Genomic DNA, 19,250 nt, shown 5'->3' with positions numbered 1-19,250 from the left:
TCCGAGAGCACTGCCGGCTGACCCTCTCGCCTGCAGACCTCCGCCTCAGAGTCTGTGTCTCAAGGGACCCAACCTAAGACCATGAGCCACCATAACAACCTTCACGCTCCAGGACCTCATGGAGCTTTGAGCCGGAACAAAAGGAAAGACAGAGGTACCAGGGCTAATTAACGTTATGCAACACGTGACTAGCCCTCCTCCCTGCACCCCTGACACAGGTGGGGCTGTGGGTAGGTTAGTGAGCCCCAGCTGAGCCTCCTCCCTGCTCCTGCCCACGGAGATACTCAGAAATCACTTTTGGTCCCAATCCAAGGATTGCAAACCACGTGCCAGGCCGGGCTGGCATTTAAAACTAGCATTTCCATCGCAGCCGACGCCAGCAGGAAGCCACGGTAGATTTGTGTGGCCCTGGCCCAGTCAGGGCGGGGTCCAGGTGGAACGCATCACCTTGAAAACAACAGGTCTGGCAGGACCCTTGAATGAACCCCAGGTAGCCTGGCATACAGACTGTGTGTGTCCTTTAGCAGGCACCAAAAATATAACACAGAGAACACGTGGTCCAAATACAATGCTCTACAGAGAGCTAACTACACCAAAGTGGAAAAAGGAGCAACGGAAAGCAGATGCTGCTGAAGTACAGAAAAGAAGTGGCCAGTGACTGCTTTCTAAACATCAACTTCACGAAAGGAGGCAACAGAGACATTTTAGGAGCCTGATCTAAAACAACAGGAGTAGACAATAATGCCAGAGAAAACCGTCTTGTATTTCAACAGTAAGGGAAACTTCTGTAAGTCCGACACACATTTGATCTGTTAACTAGTCCAAAGGGAAAAAACCCCGCACGTCCTACACACGCATAAACAACAGCATCCGGTGTGCGGGGAATCTGCCCCACATCCCGTGAGCCTGCGCTCCAGGGAACAGGTCCACCTGACATGAGAACCTTCCCATCAGGGAACAAAACTAAGGGGCAACACACACTTCACAGGTCACGCAGTCAGTGAAAGGAATTCCAAAGGCCATCGTCTACAGAATAATATTTATGAAGCCAGAAAGTTCGACTCGACTGATCGTGGATTTCAGTTTAATTAAAAGGCTGAAAACAAGTGCGGAATGGAGGAGTCGCTGGGTAAAATGGCAAAGAGGTGGGCTGCCCCCCTTCCTGACTCCTTTGGGATCTACAGCGAGACCACAGGAAAACAACACGTTTAAAAACATACTGTACAAACTCTCAGTACCTCACCGCACAAAAGGAAAATGTGGCTACAAACAGTCCCCTATCTGCTGGATCACGTAATTACAGTGACCGCCACAGTGGCCCGGTCCGACAGCTGAATCCTCTGATTTCATCCAGCGGCTCCTCCTTTTTTTTTCTTTGGTTTCTATCACATGTCTTTTTTAGATTTTTTTCCCCAGTCACAGAAACTGTTTTGTTCAAAAAGCTGCCTTGCTGCTGCACTAAAAGTTATAAAAACAGTCACAGATGCCCTGTGGCATGTGCTGGTTGGCTGGTCGAGAAAGTCACCCTGTCACCCAGGATCTGCCGCTCGCCTTTCCACCGAAAACCGTACATAATGAAAGTACTACTCCAAGGTGAAATCTCTGCTTGTGAGTCCAGCAACACATGTATTTTATACTTCACAGCTTCGGTGGGTGTATTCAGTTTATGATATTAAGTAGAGAGATTAAGTTTTATTAACTGTTTTACACTCACTAAAATGTTTGTTTTGCACAATTACCCCCACAGAAAAGCACTTTCAGTTAATAAGTGACCTAACTCAAGGTGGAAACTGCACATAACACGCCGAGACTTTGCTGAAACGTACCGTGTGCCGCTGTGAGACTCGACTTAGCCTCCAGAGCCGGTGGGGCTGGGGCACTCACTGCAACAAAAAAAAAAAAAAAAAAAAAAAAAAAAGTCCATGATTAAAGCCTAAGTCTCCAAACATGATGATAACCACATACGACTCAAATCAGTCAAGGTATAAACAGGCCATACGGCACACATGTTTCAAATGAATCTAAACCATTTTTCAAATAATAGTTTTATCGAAATATAATTCACCCCTTTAAAATAGACAATTCGGCAGGTTTTAGGATATCCACAGAGTTGCATGAAGGGGAGCAGAGTCTGCCACCCCAAACTATGCCTCTTTGGGGTGTTGATGACTTCAGGCTGGTTCATTTTAACCAGCAGAAGTTACTGAGTTTGGAAAACCAGAGTCTGTGGGGCACGCCAACCCACCACCTGTGTTTATAAATAAAGCTTTATGGGAACACGCCACTGTTCCGCTATTATGCCAAGTAGAATGAAAGTATGCACAATAATAACCAAGTGTCTTTGACCCTTTCATCCTCCTCTTCAGAGAAGATGTATTTCAACGTGTTATTTTCCTCATTTCATAAGACGGAGTCCAGCTTCTTTCTGCTCTCCCCTCAGCCCTACTCTCCCCATTGAAACCACTGCCCCCTCTCCGGCCCCTCTCAGGCGAGACACACTCCAAAAGCAACAGCAAGAGTCCTCCAGATGCGTCTCCGATGACTGGGTGGTTTAAAACCATTAGCATTTTCGGGTTGGTGGTGCCAAGTTCGCAGTCACCTTCATCCCTGTTGTTTCCTCCTTGTGCAGCCTGGGCCCTCCCGTCATAATCAGACCCCCGTTCACAGGCAAGTCCTCCCTTGCCCAGGACCGCTGCACCCTGACTTGCTCCCCCCTTACCATGTTCCTGAAGGGAAACAAAAGATATCTCCAATTCAGAAAACCACCCGTCGGGCTCTGAACAGTACAGACGATGTCCTTTGGGACGATGACCAAATCCTGACGGCTCTGGGAGACAGCCGTGCGGAGCTGAACTCCAGGGAGGGACACGGGGAACGTCGGTTCAAAGCCTGCGACCCCGAGAGTCTCGGGGAGGCCACCACGGGGCGGACACTGCCCAGTCACATCCCCCCACGGTGGGCTACCTCGGGGAACCGAAAAGGACAGGCCGGAGGGAGGCCGACGAACACATAGTCACCCCTCTTTTAGACGAACTGCAAAGTAACGGGGACAGCTAACCTAGGTCACTGCAGAGACACACGGGCATTTACAGTCTAGGGTGTCAGAACTAGGCGAAAGCCAGGACCCCAGATAGATCACTATGTCATCTCCACACACATTGGTTTTCACAGCAAAGTCTCTGAAAATAAGGGGTGACATATCGGTTCAGCTCTTAACAAAATGTCTCTTAAAACTCTGAGCTCATCACAGAAACTTACGAGACACTGCTGAGGCAGCTGGCTTAGGTTCAAAAGTCTGCCATGTTGAAGAATTCCCTGAAATAACAAAAAAACGAATTAATAACAAAACTGACAAGCTATGGGTTATATCTTGCCAGCACTTATCCTAAACTCTTCCCCCCACAAAACAACAAATGAACGTTATCAACATATAGTGACTCGCCCAATTGAGTGAAAGTGTTTAACAAATCCTCATAAGGCTAACTTTTCCTAAAAATACTTTGCAGTTAAATATTTGTGCTAGCTAAGCAACTACACAGGTGTTCCCCACCATCTGAATTCTCATCCTCAGAGAGAAGTTATAGGGAACCACAGTCCTCCCCAAACCTTCGTCTCCAAACAAGAAGGAGATGAGTGTGTGACTCCGCGTTCCCTGAGGCTGCTGGACCAGAGAGACACCCCACTTGTATGCCCCCCGCCATTCCCCAGCCAGGGTCTCCCAGGTGGACACAGATGCCTTCACAGCCCGAGACAAGCAGGGAACGAGGCTGGGATCACGTGGGCAGAGACCAGGGCAGAAGGCAAGCTTTCTGTTTTACTGTGAGACCCCGTCCTGGCTGCCAGTGTCCTCTCTCGACTACCTCCCGAATGACAGAGAAATGGATGCCTCCCCTGCTAGTTAGTAGGCGGCGTCTGCCCTCACTATGCTGAGAACTAACTTTTAACCCCAAACAGCTGCGACTGAGAGTAAGCAGCAAGCCCCTACGGCACTTTGAAACAGTTGGGGGATAAAAGGTGATGGACAGAGACTCGACTTGGGGTGGCGAACACACGACAGAGTGTAGGCTGTGTAGAACCATGTGCCTGAAACCTGTACAAACATTTTGTTAAACGGTGTCGCCCCCCAAAGTTCAACAGGAAGATAAAAAGATTTAAAAAATAAAATAATTGAGTTGAATATCAATAACAATAGCCAACACCCATGAATGTTTAACAGGTGTGCTTTTCACACGCTCTCTCCCGAGTAACCCCTGTAAGAAGCCTCAGGTGTAGTTGTTATCAATTCTCCAACTTGAGAGCGGAGGAAACTGAGGCACAGCGCCACCAAGCTACAGAGGGCCAGGGATGGGGGTTGAGCCCAGCCTGCCTCCAGGCTCTTTCAGTCCACCCACTGCCCACGAGCACAGGGGTAAATGACTACTGAGAATAACAGTGTTCTGCAAAACATCGAGAAGACCATTGAGAAATAGTTCAGGTATTGAACATTTGTTCAGCTTTCTGGACTGTGATGACAGATCTCCCAGCCTGAAGCAAGCAGAGGAACGCCAGCTTAGCGCCCGCAGTGCACAAGCCCACGTTCTTCCGACGCCCAGCGAACAGTTCCGGAGGCCCGCCCCGCCTCCAGCACGGGGCTCCCGGTCCGCTTACCTTTGGGTTCAATGACACTGTTTAATGGTTTACTGGTAAACTCTTTAATCTGCAAAGAGAAACAGTCTTCTAGCGATCCGTGTTTGAAATGATACAGGGACGCAATGGGTAATGGTCAGGCGCAGGACTTAGGAAATCAACTGTCTCACAAAACCCTCCAAAGACACAGGGGGGCACATGGACTTCAAAGACAAGGAGAAAAGTCTTATAAAAGCAGCATATGGATTCAGCTGCTTCTCAAACCGATTACGAAAAGAAATCTTATCACCCCAGCTGGTGTAGCTCAGTGGATTGAGTGCTGGCCTTCGAACCAAAGGGTTGCCGGTTCCGTTCCCAGTCAAGGCACATGCCTGGGTGGTGGGCCAGGTCCCCAGTCGGGGGGTGTGCAAGAGGCAACCACACATTGATATTTCTCTCCCTCTCTTTCTCCCTCCCTTTCCCCTCTCTCTAAAGATAAATAAAATCTTTAAAAAAAAATTCTTATCAATATTCAAATTTGTTCTGAATTCTAATTGAGTAACTCTGTTCTACAGTATTTTAAAATACCTTTTAAAAACAATTTGACTGAATTTACTTTATAAACAATAGGGAAAAAAGATTCCATTTTCTCTGTCTTATCCAACTTACAAACATTCTAAACTAAAAACACGTTTCTTCGATAAACCGCACTGCTTAAAGAAAAACAGCACCGATTTACAGCCCAAAATACCTGCTGTCTCTGGCTGATAATCAGTTCATTCCGTTCTTGGAGTGTCTGCTCTTGCTCTTCGATCTTTTTCTTGTAGAAAACGTTATTGGCATTTAGATTGTCTATCACTAAGGTTCGCAGCTTCTCTATGTGCGACAGGAGCTGGAAGAAAGATTCAGAAAGGCACCGGTCTACAAACCGCCCGCAAACTGTCTTCTGCGGTCTCCACACCTGTGCCCCGCCTTCCTCGCGGGCCTTATGTCGCCCGTGCACAGCAGGTCACGGAGTAGACCTCTCATCACCGGGTACCAGGCCCCACGTCATGGAAGACATTAGTAAATAATATTCGTGTGCAATCAAGCAGCCCCCAGGGCTTTAAGAAGTAAACCACCAAGTCAAAAAGGAACAGCAGTGCACCTATTAGAATGGCTGCCGTCCAGGCCGAGGACAAGACCGAACTCTGGGAGGGTGTGGGGCAGCAGGAGCTCATTCATTGCTAGGGGGACGGTGAGGTGGTATGGCCACTTTGCAAGATGGTTTGGCGGTTTCTTACACAATGACACATGTTCTTGCTACACAATCCAGCAATCATGCTCCTTGGTGTTTACCCAAAGATGAAAACTTATGTCCACATAGAAACCTGCACATAGATATACAGGGTCTGGCAGAAGTAAAGCCGGCCTGAGTGTGATCGGGAGGGTAATAATATGGGAGTAATAATTTATAGTGTTAATGTGAACATGTCCCCTAAAATGTCATATGGTGTGCTTGAGTGTGATATTGTTATGTTACAGAATTACATGCTTACAACTTTTTAATTAAAAAGGGGCATGATCTGTGCCAGACCCTGGGTGGGGCAGCTTTATTCATCATTGCCATCATTTGGAAGCAACCAAAATGCCCTTTACTAGATGAATGGATAAACAAACCATGGCCCGCCCACACAGTAGAATGGTATTCCGAATTAAAAAGAGATGAGCTATCCAGCCAGGGAAAGACTTGGAGGAACCTTAAATGCATGTGACTGAGTGAAAGAAGCCCATCCGAAAAGGCTCCATCCCGTAAGGTTCCACCCACGCGGCATTCTGCACAAGGGAAAAGTACAGCAACAGCCAGAAGGTCAGGGGTTGGGGGGCCGGGAGGGATGGACAGGCAGGGCACAGAGGACTTCTAGGGCAGTAAAACCACTCTGTGTGGTGCTCTCACGGTGGGCACATGCCATTTGTCCACGCTCGTCGAGTGCAGAACACCAGAGCGGGCCCTCCAGTGAACTCTGGACTTCGGATGACAATGACGAGTGGATTGGCGCACGCTCACTGACTGTAGCAAGTGCACCGCTCTGGTACAGAACGTTGACAAGTGAGCGGGGGAGGCTGTGCTCTCAGGGCACACGGGTGGTGAGTGTTTAGAAACTCTCTGTACTTTCTGCTCAGGTTTGCTGCAAACCTAAAACTGTTCTAAAAACAACCTCAATCACATTAAAAAACAAGCAATAGCAACGACAAAAAGTTAACGCTCTCAATCAATACACTGCGGTGGGGTTGCCCCCACGGAAGTGCTTGTATGAGCTGGTACAGACATTGGGTTGACCCAAGTCACAAAAGTTTCCTGAGCGAGGACTAAAAATACCCTTTCATGTCCCAGTGGATGCTAAGACTCTCCCCTGAGGAGGACACTGTCAAGAATCTTTGCTAAGTTTTTACACACCACTGGAAGAGTGCCCCCCCCAAAGCATTGTGGGAAACACGGAGCTGGGAAACAGGAGTAGAAGCCAGTCAAGATGTCCAGGATGCTGAGTGCAAGTTTAGGATCGGCAATATGGGGAGTCATTCCAGGCCCCCGGAAAGAAACAGGACACAGGAAAAACTAAGGGATGGCACCTGTCTAATATCAGCATTGAGACCTAACCACAAAGGTGCAGAGAAGTTCACTGAGAGAGAAATGTGGTCATCCAAGCAAGGGGCGGCCAGGTCCCATTCCAGAAAGTGCGTGGGTCTCGAGCCCGTCTGTTACGATCTCCTACCATCTCCAGTCTTCGCTCTTTCTCCCATCCGTCCACATCACCCCACCCCTCCTTCCTTATGCGACCCTTCTACAACTTCCCAAGCTCCGGAGAGTCTTAAGTTGGGTCAAAAGGGTATACCGTAGTTTATCTGTGACTCCCTTTGAACTCCTCCCAATGTTATTTTAAAAAAAAAAAAAACAGGACTGCCAAGAACCTAGGTAAAGCAATAAAAAGTTGGCAAGCGCCACTTCTCTTAAACAGAGAAACACAATATGTGCATTGTAGGAACAGTAGGCACCAATCATGTGGAATAATTAATAGTCAGGGCTCGGGCAGAGATTACTAAAGCTGATTGCGTTCACCCCTCTGTGAGGGTTTAAGAGAAATGGAGGAAGAAGTGAGCAGCTTCAGAGCAAACAAAACCAGCAGGCAAGGGAGCAGCGTAGCCTAGCGGCAGCACGAACACCGACTCTCCCGAGCTGTGAGCTGGAGCACCTCACTCAGACCTGGGAAGGCCTCTCCCTCTCCTCTTTCCTCTGAACCACCAACAGCTGCTCCTTCTCTCTCCCAGGACTCACAGTGGCAGGTGTGAAACTCTGTGACTTACGTTCCGTTCTGCCAGAAGGCCACTAAAATTCCCACAGCTGCCTGGAACCCAAGGAGCTTTGAAAAATCGAGGGTTAAAACTCACCCCCTGTTAATAAGAAAGCCTCAATTCTGTCCCTAACATCAAAGCTTTAAGATGCCTTGAACAATGGGAGTAGGACCTCAAATTATCTAAGCATGGTGAGTGGTTCAAACCTTGGATCCTGAACAGAACTATCTAGGCTTGTTTTTGGGGTGATCCCTTCCCCTCCCCGACCCTGCAAAATATGCATTTTGCCTATTGAACAAGAATCTCAAGGCATTTTGCCTATTACCTATTGAACAAGAATCTCACCCTGTAGAGGCACATGTGTACTTTGGAAAAGAGCATCAGGTCATTCTGAAGCGCAACCCTCTTCAGGAACAATCCTTACCTCAGAGCATCCCAAAGGACAGCTAGAATGCCCTTCCAGACAAGCAACCACTCTAGATTGTCACTGCCCAGCGCCCTCCCCCCGGCTAAGTGCCCAACACCTGACAGGTGAGCATGGCAGCGAGGCAGACAAGCAGGGCCCCCAGGTGAAGAGGGCCTGGGCTCAAACACCGGGCTCACACTGACAGACAACCCCCTCGCCCTGCTCTCCTGGGCCCTGCCACCAGCATCTCTCCACCCACAGACACACGGCTGCATGACCCCCTTTCCCGACACCGAGCAACCTTCCACATTTATTCAGCAGTCGATGGGTTGCAGGTCCATCTTAGTTAGGCACACAATGGAACACGGGGACCACAGTGGCAAACTAGGTAGATGGAGCCCCCCCCCTCCCAGGGCCCAGTGATTCTGCTGGAGAAGTCGAAACTAAACAAGTCAACAAAGAAGCAAAAAGGGATGTAAAACAGCGATCAGAACGACACTCGTGAAGCGGTGAGAATAACGAAGGGAGGGGACGACCTACTTACTGCAGAAGGAGCCGTCGGGGGTGCAGCTAAAGCAAGGCCGCGGGTGTGGGAGGCAGGAATCCAACACGGCTCAAGGGTGCACCCCCGGGGCACAGGTCCTGACTAACCCCTTCCCCTTGGCCTTACGGACTTGATGTCTGCGCCACCCCCCCAAATTCGTGTAGAAACCCTAAACCCCCATGTGGACGGACACATCAGGAGATGGGGCCTTTGGAAGGTCATTAGATTTACAAGAAGCAGGGTCCCTGCGATGGAGTTAGTGCCCATGTATGAAAAGGCGTGAGCTTCTGAGCTTGCTCTCCCTCCCCCTCCCCCATCCCCATTCCCATTCCCCCGCCCCCCCCACCACGTGAGGACACGGTGGCCACTGCAACAGGGCTCTCGCCAGGGACTGAACTGGCCAACACCCAGAATCCCAGCCTTGAGAACAGTGAGAACTAAATACACGTGTTTAAGCCACACAATCTATGGTATGTTGTCACAGCAGCCTGCACGGAGTAAGACACAAGGGATCCAAAGGGCTACAAAATTCATACAATTTAAAGTGAAAAAATAAATAATTTTTCCTAAAGAAAAGGACCTCAAATAAATCTACTTTAGATGTTTTGCACGAGTGTAAAATCACTTTCTGACGCTTAAATTTCTGATGTACTCAGCTGAAAGGGAATCAGTGTTATAATTAAATTTTGTTTTCATAAAAATAATTTTAATGTGAACAATCCTTGCCTTTATTTAAAAAATCAGATTGTCACTGTGGGGAAAAAACTAGAAACATGTTATTCAACAATGAAAGAAATGATTATATAACTTATAAGACATCTATAGATCATCACGTAATCATTAAAAAGCATGATTTTGAAGAATATTTTAAAACATAGAATGTATTAAGTGAAACATATATAAAGTTATAGATACAAAGCACACTTCAAAATTTGTAAGATTGTATGTATGGGTTTCTAACTTATAGCAAACCAACATTTATAGCATAGAAAAAAAAGAATGAAAGAAATTATAACAAAGCAATAGTAGTAGTTATCTTTGGTATTGAAATTGTAAGTAATTTTAATTTTTGCTATCCATTTCTCAACAAATTTTATTAAGTGAAAAATACTAGCTTAATTGTAAAGAAAAGCCAATACTTTTTGCAAAAACGACCCACTTATATAGGCCATTGGTTTCTGGTTTTTTTTCTTCCCAGATATAGCTGACATACAAAATTATATTAGTTTCAGGTATACGATATAGTGATTTGTGCTTCTCAATCCCTTCGCCTCGTTCACCCAGCCCCCCAGCACCCCTCCCACCTGGCAATCATCATTTTGTTCCCTGTATCTGTGATTTTCTCTGTTTGTTTGTTTATTTTGTTTTTTTAGATTTCACAGGTAAGTGAAATAATATGGTACGTGTGTTTCTCTGTCTGACTTATGTCACTTAGCACACTACACTGTAGGTCCCTCCATGCGGTCTCACATGACAAGATTTCCTTTTTTATGGCCGAGGGATACCCCACTGCCGTATGTACTGCGCATCTTTACCCACGTGCCCACCGATGGACACCCAGGCTGCTTCCGTGTCTCGGCTATCGTGAATAGTGCTGCCATGAACACAAGGGCGTTACCTCTGTCTTACCTGACCCTTCTCCTTCTTGTGTTCTTGGTGAAGAGCCTGAACTCGAGCGGACCACTTGCTTTCCTGGGAAACAGTAAAACAAGAGTAGTTTACGTTCAGTGAAAAACGGGGGGCCGTTGAGAAACTGCGGACAGGACAGGGACACACGTGGCCAGCCTGGCTGTAAGGCAGAAGGCAGATTTGGGGGGGGGCGGGGTGTGGGGGGCAACGAGAGCAACAGGGGCAGTCGTCTGTATTTCAATGACACACTTGCTTTTTAAAATGACGTATGACTGCTTTTATTTTTTATTTTTTTTTAAGATTTTTTTAAAGATTTTATTTATTTATTTTTAGGGAGGGAAGGGAGGGGGAGAGAGCGAGAGAGAGAGAGAGAAACATCAATGTGCGGTTGCTGGGGGTTATGGCCTGCAACCCAGGAATGTACCCTGACTGGGAATCGAACCTGTGACACTTTGGTTCCCAGCCCGTGCTCAATCCACTGAGCTACGCCAGCCAGGGCATATGACTGCTTTTTAAAAAAAAATCCCGAATTTACACCTTTAATCTCTATTTGCTTCCTGATATGAAACAATGCTCCCCCCAATGAGCATGACCAAAGAGCCAGTGCAAAGACTGTGCTGATAACAGACATTCACTTCCAAATGCCTGTAATTTTATTTGATAAATGCAAAAGATCATGGACATGAATAAAGGGGGGGGGGAAGGGTGGGAGGGCGTGTGCAGGGCGGAGGTGAGTGAAGGGGGTAAAATGGGAAAACTGTAATAGCATAATCAATAAAATACATTAAAAAAAAAGATCATCACTTCACCGATGCAGTTGTATATTTAAGCTCAAATAAAAATAAAGTTAGTGCTTCGATACACCTTTCCCGGCCTTCCGACACTGAGACGTACATCTGAAGTACGAGAAATAAATACTGAGGTAATGCCAACCAACTCGGGTAGGTATTATCTTAGGGGAAAAATGAAGCAATTCTGCCAACTGTTCTGTGGCCGCATCCATTGGCCGATCAACAAGGAGCTAATGAACACCCGTTGTGAACTACGCATGTGCTGGGGGACAGAAAAAAGGATCAGCCACCCTATGGTCACTGAAAGGAAAGATGCTGTGAGTCACCACAGTAAGAAAAATGAGGCCTCTGGGACAGTCACCGCCCACCTTCGCGTACCTGACTGTCGAGAAACTGCATCACGTTCTGGAAGTCCTGGGGACACTGAGGACGTTCTTCTTTAAACTCCTGTGCGTCTTTCAGCGTGCCCAGGTTGGACTTGATCTGCAGATTGGACTTCTGGATTTCTGACAGTTGCTGTGAAAGGAAACACAAAAGTCACTGGCACAAACGCTTATGCTTTTGTGAGATTTAAACAGGGAATAAAATCGGGGAGCGTGTCTCCGTGTTTTAAATCTGACTATCCTACTGGATGCTCAGTGTGCTTCTCTTCTTTCTTTTTTCCAGGGGTTTTCTTTTTGGTTGTTTCCAACAAAGGAACATGCACAAGGAAAGGTGACTTTCTCATCTTGAACAATGGGTCTTAACATTTTTTAAAAAGATTTTATTTATTTATTTTTAGAGAGCGAAGGGAGAGAGAAAGAGAGAGAGAGATAAACATCACTGTGCAGTTGCTGGGGGCCATGGCCTGCAACCCAGGCATGTGCCCTGACTGGGAATCGAACCTGCAATGCTTTGGTGGTTTTAACATTTTTGATGGGCACGGAACAGCTGCCAGGAGCAGAGGAACCGGGTGCCACTGTTTCTCGGGACGATTCAGTGACGAGGCTAGCCTCATCCAGGACCACACCCGTGAATCCAGTGGGGGCACAGCATTTCAGTGTCACCCTTGGCTTGTGTGTCAGTCCCAAAGGCACTGGGGCAGCAAGCCCAGAAGGTGCTACTGCATGTTAGCTTCAAAAACAAAGGGGTGGCTGAGCATGGTTCCCTGCCCTTTACGTCGGGGCTGCACGGGGCGACTTCTCTTCAGGAGGGCAGTAGAGACTGGGGGGAAGCTACTTCTCAGTGGAGACACCCGGCAAACGGAATCCCAGCCAGGCGGTGAAGGACAGCACCCACGACCGTAAATCAGGTAAGTGGCGTGCACCCTTGGTGTCCTGTGATGAAAATTGCACTTGAACTCTGAGGTCTTCTTCCCCAAAACCCGCAGGCCCGGGCTGACCGTGAGAAGAACACCGAATCGGTTCCAACTGAGGGGCAGCCTACAATCAGCCTTGCCCAGGTCACCAAAAGCAAATCTGTCAGAGAGGAGGAACCTGAGGAGACGGGGCAACTGAATGTGACGTGACGTCCTAGATATGACCTTGGAGCAAAAAGGGGCATTGGGCAAAGACTAAAGAAATCGGGAGGAAGTTCGGACTTTAATGAACACAAATGTATCAATACCCCTTCATTAATTGTAACAAATCCACCGATTTAAGATGTTGGGATATGGGGAACTGTGTATAGGGCAGGAGAGGGGGCTTATACAGAACTTTCTATGCTATCTGCTCAGTGTTTCTATAAATCTGAACTACTCTAAAAAAAGTCTATTTTTAATGATAATTTTACCATCTGCCTATAGCCCAAAAGGGCAAACAACACAGATTCCATCCACTGAGGAATGCACAAATAAATACGGTACACCCATACAATGGAACGTCATTCGGCAACACAAATAAGAATAAAATACGGATAAATACTGCAACACAAATTAATCTTGAAAACATGACACTAAGTGAAAGATGTCACCCATAAAGGATCACATGTTGTGTGACTCAGTGCCCAGCACAGGTGGGTCCACAAAGACAGGAAGCACCTCCGTGGTTGCCAGTGGCCGGAGGCAAAGTGGGGTGTGTGGCTGAGTGCTGAGGGGTACAGGGGTTCTCCAGGGGTAAGGAAATGTCCTAAAATGACCGTGAGGATGGTTGCCGAAGTCTGTGAACATACTAAAAACCGCAGAATTGCATACTTTAAGTGGATGAACTGTATGGTATGTGAACTATTTCTCAATAAAGGTTTTTTCTTTTTTTTTTTAAGTTAAGAATGGCAAAGCTGTGGAAAGAAGTCCTATTCCACGATTATCCTAGGGGCAGGGGGCAGGACCATGGAAGGAATCTCAGGAGAAAGAACAGTACCTGGCAGATCATCACAAGAAAAAAAAAATAAATGTGACCTTCGTGGGGAAGACGTAGGAAGTCAGTCTTAAACTGGTCAGCACCCAGATCCTGGGGGCCGCATGGCACCCACTTTGTGAAGGAGCCACAGGCGGGTGCAGCAGAGGACCCCGGGTGGTGGGGGGGACACCGTGGGCAGGGAAACCGCTGCCGCCTAGGGGTTCTGGTGCTCAGGAGGAACAGCGGCCAGAAAAAGGTAAGATGGGGAACTGAGCCCGCAGGAAGGTGCCAGAAGGGATCCCTACAGAAAAGACACAATGAGCCACCCAATGGTGTTGCCCCCGCTTTTTTTTCCGGCAAATGACAACTTACAGCGAAGATGAAACACCCATTTCGCCTTCCCCAGTTGTTAGCCCTGTGCCCACATGGATGCGACAAGGGCTGTCAGACTTCCCCTCTGAAGAGCCAGAGAGCAAACATTCTTGGTCTGGGGACACGGGTAGGGTCTTGGTCACAACCCCTCAACTCTGTGGGTCCAGCACAAAAGCACCGTGGACAAGGTGTAAAGAAAAGAGTGTGGCTGTGTTCCGAAAAACCTGACTTGTGCACACTGAAATGTGAACTTCGTATCATTTTCCTGTGGCATGACACAGTCTTCTCTGGACTTTTTTCAACCACTGAACAATGGAAAGACTTTTTTGCTAGTTCATGCATGCACCATACAAAAAACAGGGGCGTGCTGGATTTGGTTCCCAGGTCATAGTTTGCTCGCTCTTATGTGAGAGTTCAAGGCATTTTAGCTAAGGATCGTAGCAGTACCCCCCAAACACCCCTCTGTTTTAGTTTATAAAACCTGTTGGCCCCTAGAGGGAGCTCCAGGATCATCCCTTACCTCCTGCATTCCTTTTGCCTAGGGGTGAAGTGGCACCGAGCTGCCCAGCAGGCTCAGGTAGTTCTTAGCTAAGTGACAGTGGCCACTGACTGAAGAAGGCGCTCGCAGAAGACGAAGGTCCCAGCCGAGCGAGGCATGTGTCCTTGTCATCCATGCACGCAACCAGGGCCGAGCGCGGCAAGGCTGCTCCCACGGGAAACGGGGCCCCTTTGGCCAAATCCCGCCTGCTCCAGACCTGCTTTCCTCAGCTGTCGGGCCCAGCCTCTGTCTTTCTGGGTCAGCTGCCTCTCCCTCCCACACTGGTGATCTGTGTCAGCCTTTCCTGGAAAGTCCCCAAACTCAGGGAAGAAGAGTTTATGGTTGAAGATTTTCTAACCCTAACCAGCTAGTGAGAGAAGGACCCTCTTCTATAAACCAACCAAATGTACCAAGTGTTCTGCACTAGGGTTTGGGGACAAAGCTCCTGCTCTCAAAGAAAATAACTTTTCTGATTTGCTGTATGTCTTCTGCATGCTTCAAGAGACCTCCAGACGCACAGGGAGGGGTGGTGTCTGGGCCAGGGCACAATAAAGGGACTTGTGCATCAAGGGGCCGTGCTGCCGTTCTAATGCCACCTTTCCAGGCAATGGCTCTGCCAGTGCGATGAGTAACCCTCAGTTTAATATTTACATATTCTAGCCCCGGCTGGCGTAGCTCAGTGGACTGAGCACGGGATGGGAATCAAAGTGTCCCAGGTTCGATTCCCAGCCAGGGTACATGCCTGGGTTGCAGGCCATAACCCCCAGCAACCGCACATTGAGGTTTCTCTGTCTCTCTCTCTCTCTCCCTCCCTCTCTAAAAATAAATAAATAAAATCTTTAAAAAAAATACTTACATATTCTAGTGCCATATTCTTGGAGGTCAATTCCTTAAACTCCTTCTTAAACATTTCCTTGAACTTTTCCATTTCGTCTACCAACTTCTCCTTTTCTTCTTCTTTCCACCTATGAAACAACTTCAGAAGTTCTTCTTCTTTTGTTTTCTGCAATTCATACTCCTGAAATCATTTTAAAACATGGCTTCAAAAGTTCTGATATGAGGCAAACAAGTAAAATGTTACATCAGTGGGCGTAGCTTCGCCTCCAACGGGTCAGCTAGCACTGCCTGTCTCCGTAAGGCTCGCCACAGCACTTGGTATGATGGCAGGTCCGGGCACAACGATTTTTATGAACCAAAGGCAACGAGCATCCTAAATCCTTAAAACACAAACGTAGAGGCCCAATGTGTCCAGAGATCTCTGTGACCTGTGAACTTGTTGAGTAGACATGCAGAATACGGAAACAGTAAACTTTAAAAGAAAGAGTATTCAGTCTTTCCTGACAACATATCAATTTGGGCATCAGCTGACTATACAACCTTGTTATATGCACACCGGAGGTTCAACAGGAGAGACTGTGTGTTAGGCCAGACAGTGATTCTCAATGAATTTTAAAAGACTGAAATCACGCAAAGCCTGTTCTTCAAGCCACAGTGGAGTAAAGCCAGAAATCACTCACAGAAGGATAAGTGGAAAATAAAAATACACAATGATCGAAGAACACATTCTTCAACTAACAGGTCAAAGGAAAACTCACTACAGTAATTAGAAAATACCTGGAGATGAATGAAAATTAAAATACAACACACCAAAAAAGAGAAGCAGCCAATCAGGGCCCAGAGGGGAATTTAGAGCCATAAATGCCTAGGTTAAAAAAGAAAGATTTCAAGAGACAAACAGGGTCACTCTAGAACAGTAAAAGGTTCAATTCATGACAAGGCTATAAGAATTATAAATATTTATACAGCCAACATTGGAGAACCTAAATATATAAAGCAACTTATTAACAGGACAGAAAGGAGAAATAAAGAGCAATACAATAATAGGGGACTTGAATACCCTACTCTCAATACTGGACAGATAGATCATCCAGACAGAAAATCCATGAAGAAAAACAGGATTTGAACGACACCATCGATCGGCAATTTTCAACCTTTTTCATCTCTGGCACACATAAACTAAGTCTGAAAATTCTGTGGCATGCCCAAAAATATATTTTTTGCCGATCTGACCAAGTAATAGGTATAATTATCATTCATTCACACTGGATGGCTACTGCAGTGCTGGCAGTTGTCACTTTTTCTGTTTGACAATCCAAGGGACAACAGGTCAGCGCTCCGATTACACAGCCGGTCAGGTGCTGCATGTTTCCAAAACTCCCGCGGCATACCTGTTGAAAATCCCTGCTGTAGCTCAAATGAACCTACAGACACGCACAGGACATCCTGTCAACGGCAGGGGACACACGGGACATTCTCCAGGACAGACCATGTGTTAGGTCACCGGGCATGACTGTATCTTACACCCAGCATCTTTTCAGACCACAATACTACGCAACTAGAAATAATAAGTTCACAGGAGGACAACCGGAAAATTCACAAATACGTGGAAAGTAAACAACACACTCCTGAATGACCAATGGGTCAAAGAAGAAATCAAAACAGGATGAAAAAATATCTGGAGACAAGCAGAAATGGAAACACAACAGGCTAGCGTGCAGGATGTGGCGAAAGCAGTTCTAAGAAAGCATAACAGCTTTCCTGAACGCCTTCGTGAAGAAAGAAATTGCAGAGACCAGCTAACATGACACCTCAAATAGCTGCAAGAAGAACCGAAGCCCAAAGTTAGCAGAGGGATAGAAATAAGAAAGACTAGAGCAGAAATCAGTAAAATACAAAACAGGAAAATAACAGAGAAGATCAACAAAACTGAGAGTTGATTTTTTTGAAAAGATAAGCAAAATTGAGAAACCTTTAAAGTAGACTGACCGAGAAAGAGAGAAAATTCAAATAAAACGGTGAATGAAAGAGGAAACATTACAACTGATACCGCAGAGTTACAAAGGATCGTTAACAGACTATCAGGAACAGTTATGCCAACATATTGGACAATATAAAAGAAATGAATAAAAAATAAATGAATGCATGAATGCATGAATAAATAAATAAATGAATAAATTTCCCGGAAACATACCTAGCAAGACTGAATCACAAAGAAATAGGAAATCTGAAGAGACCAGTCAGGGAGTAAGGAAGTCGAATCGGTAATCAACAACCTCCCAGCAATGAAAAGCCCAGGACCAGACGGCCTCCCTGGGGAATCCTCTGGAACATTTGAAAGGCAGGAACGCCCGTCCTTCCCAACCACGGAGGCTGCTCCGCGATGATCGCACGTCCTACCTCAGCCACTCGGAGAGCGTGGGCGTGCTGCGAGGACTCCAACTGAGACTTGGTGAGCTGCAGCTGCTCCTTCAGCATGTCCACCTCTTTCTGCAGCGTATCTGTCTGCTCCTTTTTCTTGTACTCTGGGGCAACGGAAACGCCGTGTCACGCCGTGAAACCTGTGCTTCCGAAACCTACCTGAAACCTCACGGGGCGGAGCTCTACCGGTCCGACAGAGGAGACGGCTCGTACTTGGGGTAGCACATGTCTTTATGCCACGTGAGCCAAGTTTTGCCCCTTAAGTGTTTACGCCGAAGCCCTGGTTGGTATGGCTGGGCCCTGAATTATTTTCGGCAGATTCTTTCAGCTACGGTTTTGAGGTCAGATTACTCCACAGAGGCGGTGTGAGAGCCCATTTGGGGAGTGACAATGGTGGCAAGGAGTAATCCTGGGCCCTTCTTCAAGGTGGGGACGCGATGGCTCCTACTTCAGACACCACCGTGTTGAAATCTCTGCCATCGCCATCCCTGCGCTCTCACCGAGCCCCCCCGGGGACCCCATCTGTGCTAAGGCCAGCAGAGGCTGGCCCTGGAAATGCAAACTCGGGGTGGGAGGGTAGGCTGCTGACAGGGCAGAAACTCGGGAGTGCAAAGCTGTAAGAGGAAGCAACCGGCGAAGGGAGGAGTAGTTATGTACATGTACTTACATGCAGATGTACACATGACTGAATGGATATACATGTGTCTGTGAGTGTAGACATGAAAGGTATGGAAACCAAAGCGGAAAGTCAGAATCTCAGAGATGGTCTGAAGAAATAATACTCATTTCAGAGGGTGAAGGGCTCTCTGAAACGAGTATGAGAGAGGATAGGATACTGAAACAGAAGAGAGAGAAAGTCAGTTTCACACTGAAGAATGGTAGGTTCATTACAATACTTCATCTTTCCAATTTCTCCACTATATTGCTAAGTTGTATCTGTAGTCCATGGCCTATAAATGGAATATCATGCTGGTCACGTGGTTCACACAAAGCTTAGCTGTTTCCTAAATAAATCTATTTACCCGAAATGGGCAGAAACGGCAACAGATTGCCCCAAAAGGGAGGGGACAGCAGGCGCTCAGGCACAAGCTAGAAGTACACGTGTCCAGATACTGAGACTATGCAAGACCATAACGAGCATTTCTGCGGTGTGCTGCAGTGGTCCGCACAATGCTTTGAAGTCCTCATGGAGAAACAGACCTTGCATTCTTTCCTTCCGAGAACATTTAAGCACTAGGAGACCCGGTTCCTTGATAAGCTACCAGAACCCTTCCCCTCTCTTGCTTCTCTAGTTCCTCCCTCTACACGCTGGCTAACCCACGTCAGTACCCAAACCCATCTGAGGATCTCCCACAGCAAACAAGACAGACATTGCTCTTGACTGACCCCCCCCTGGTTCCATTCTCCTCCGGCTCATGCCTCCTGTCTCTTCTCTCCTTCCCAGAAAACTCTTGAAATAAGT

At 47.1% G+C, this 19,250-nt stretch overlaps 1 protein-coding gene across 4 annotated transcripts in view; it reads right to left on the bottom strand.

Annotated features, from left to right (window-relative positions):
- The window catches only part of DZIP1 (DAZ interacting zinc finger protein 1), a 45,765-nt gene that overhangs the window by 18,415 nt on the left and 8,100 nt on the right, over positions 1-19,250 (bottom strand). For all 4 annotated transcript variants that reach the window (XM_036011224.1, XM_028526459.2, XM_036011226.1 and 1 more), the window contains 8 exons: positions 17,768-17,892; positions 15,387-15,548; positions 11,684-11,821; positions 10,515-10,577; positions 5,357-5,497; positions 4,648-4,696; positions 3,259-3,315; positions 1,827-1,883 (listed from right to left, as the gene is read on the bottom strand). In XM_036011224.1, the coding sequence (XP_035867117.1) occupies positions 1,827-1,883; positions 3,259-3,315; positions 4,648-4,696; positions 5,357-5,497; positions 10,515-10,577; positions 11,684-11,821; positions 15,387-15,548; positions 17,768-17,892 (792 nt within the window). The remainder of the gene's footprint in view (positions 1-1,826; positions 1,884-3,258; positions 3,316-4,647; positions 4,697-5,356; positions 5,498-10,514; positions 10,578-11,683; positions 11,822-15,386; positions 15,549-17,767; positions 17,893-19,250) is intronic.

The sequence above is a fragment of the Phyllostomus discolor genome, chromosome 11 (genome assembly GCF_004126475.2).
Source record: "Phyllostomus discolor isolate MPI-MPIP mPhyDis1 chromosome 11, mPhyDis1.pri.v3, whole genome shotgun sequence".
Classification (NCBI taxonomy): domain Eukaryota; kingdom Metazoa; phylum Chordata; class Mammalia; order Chiroptera; family Phyllostomidae; genus Phyllostomus; species Phyllostomus discolor.
The sequence above is the reverse complement of the archived record's forward strand: the minus strand, read 5'-3'. Positions and strand labels throughout refer to the sequence as shown.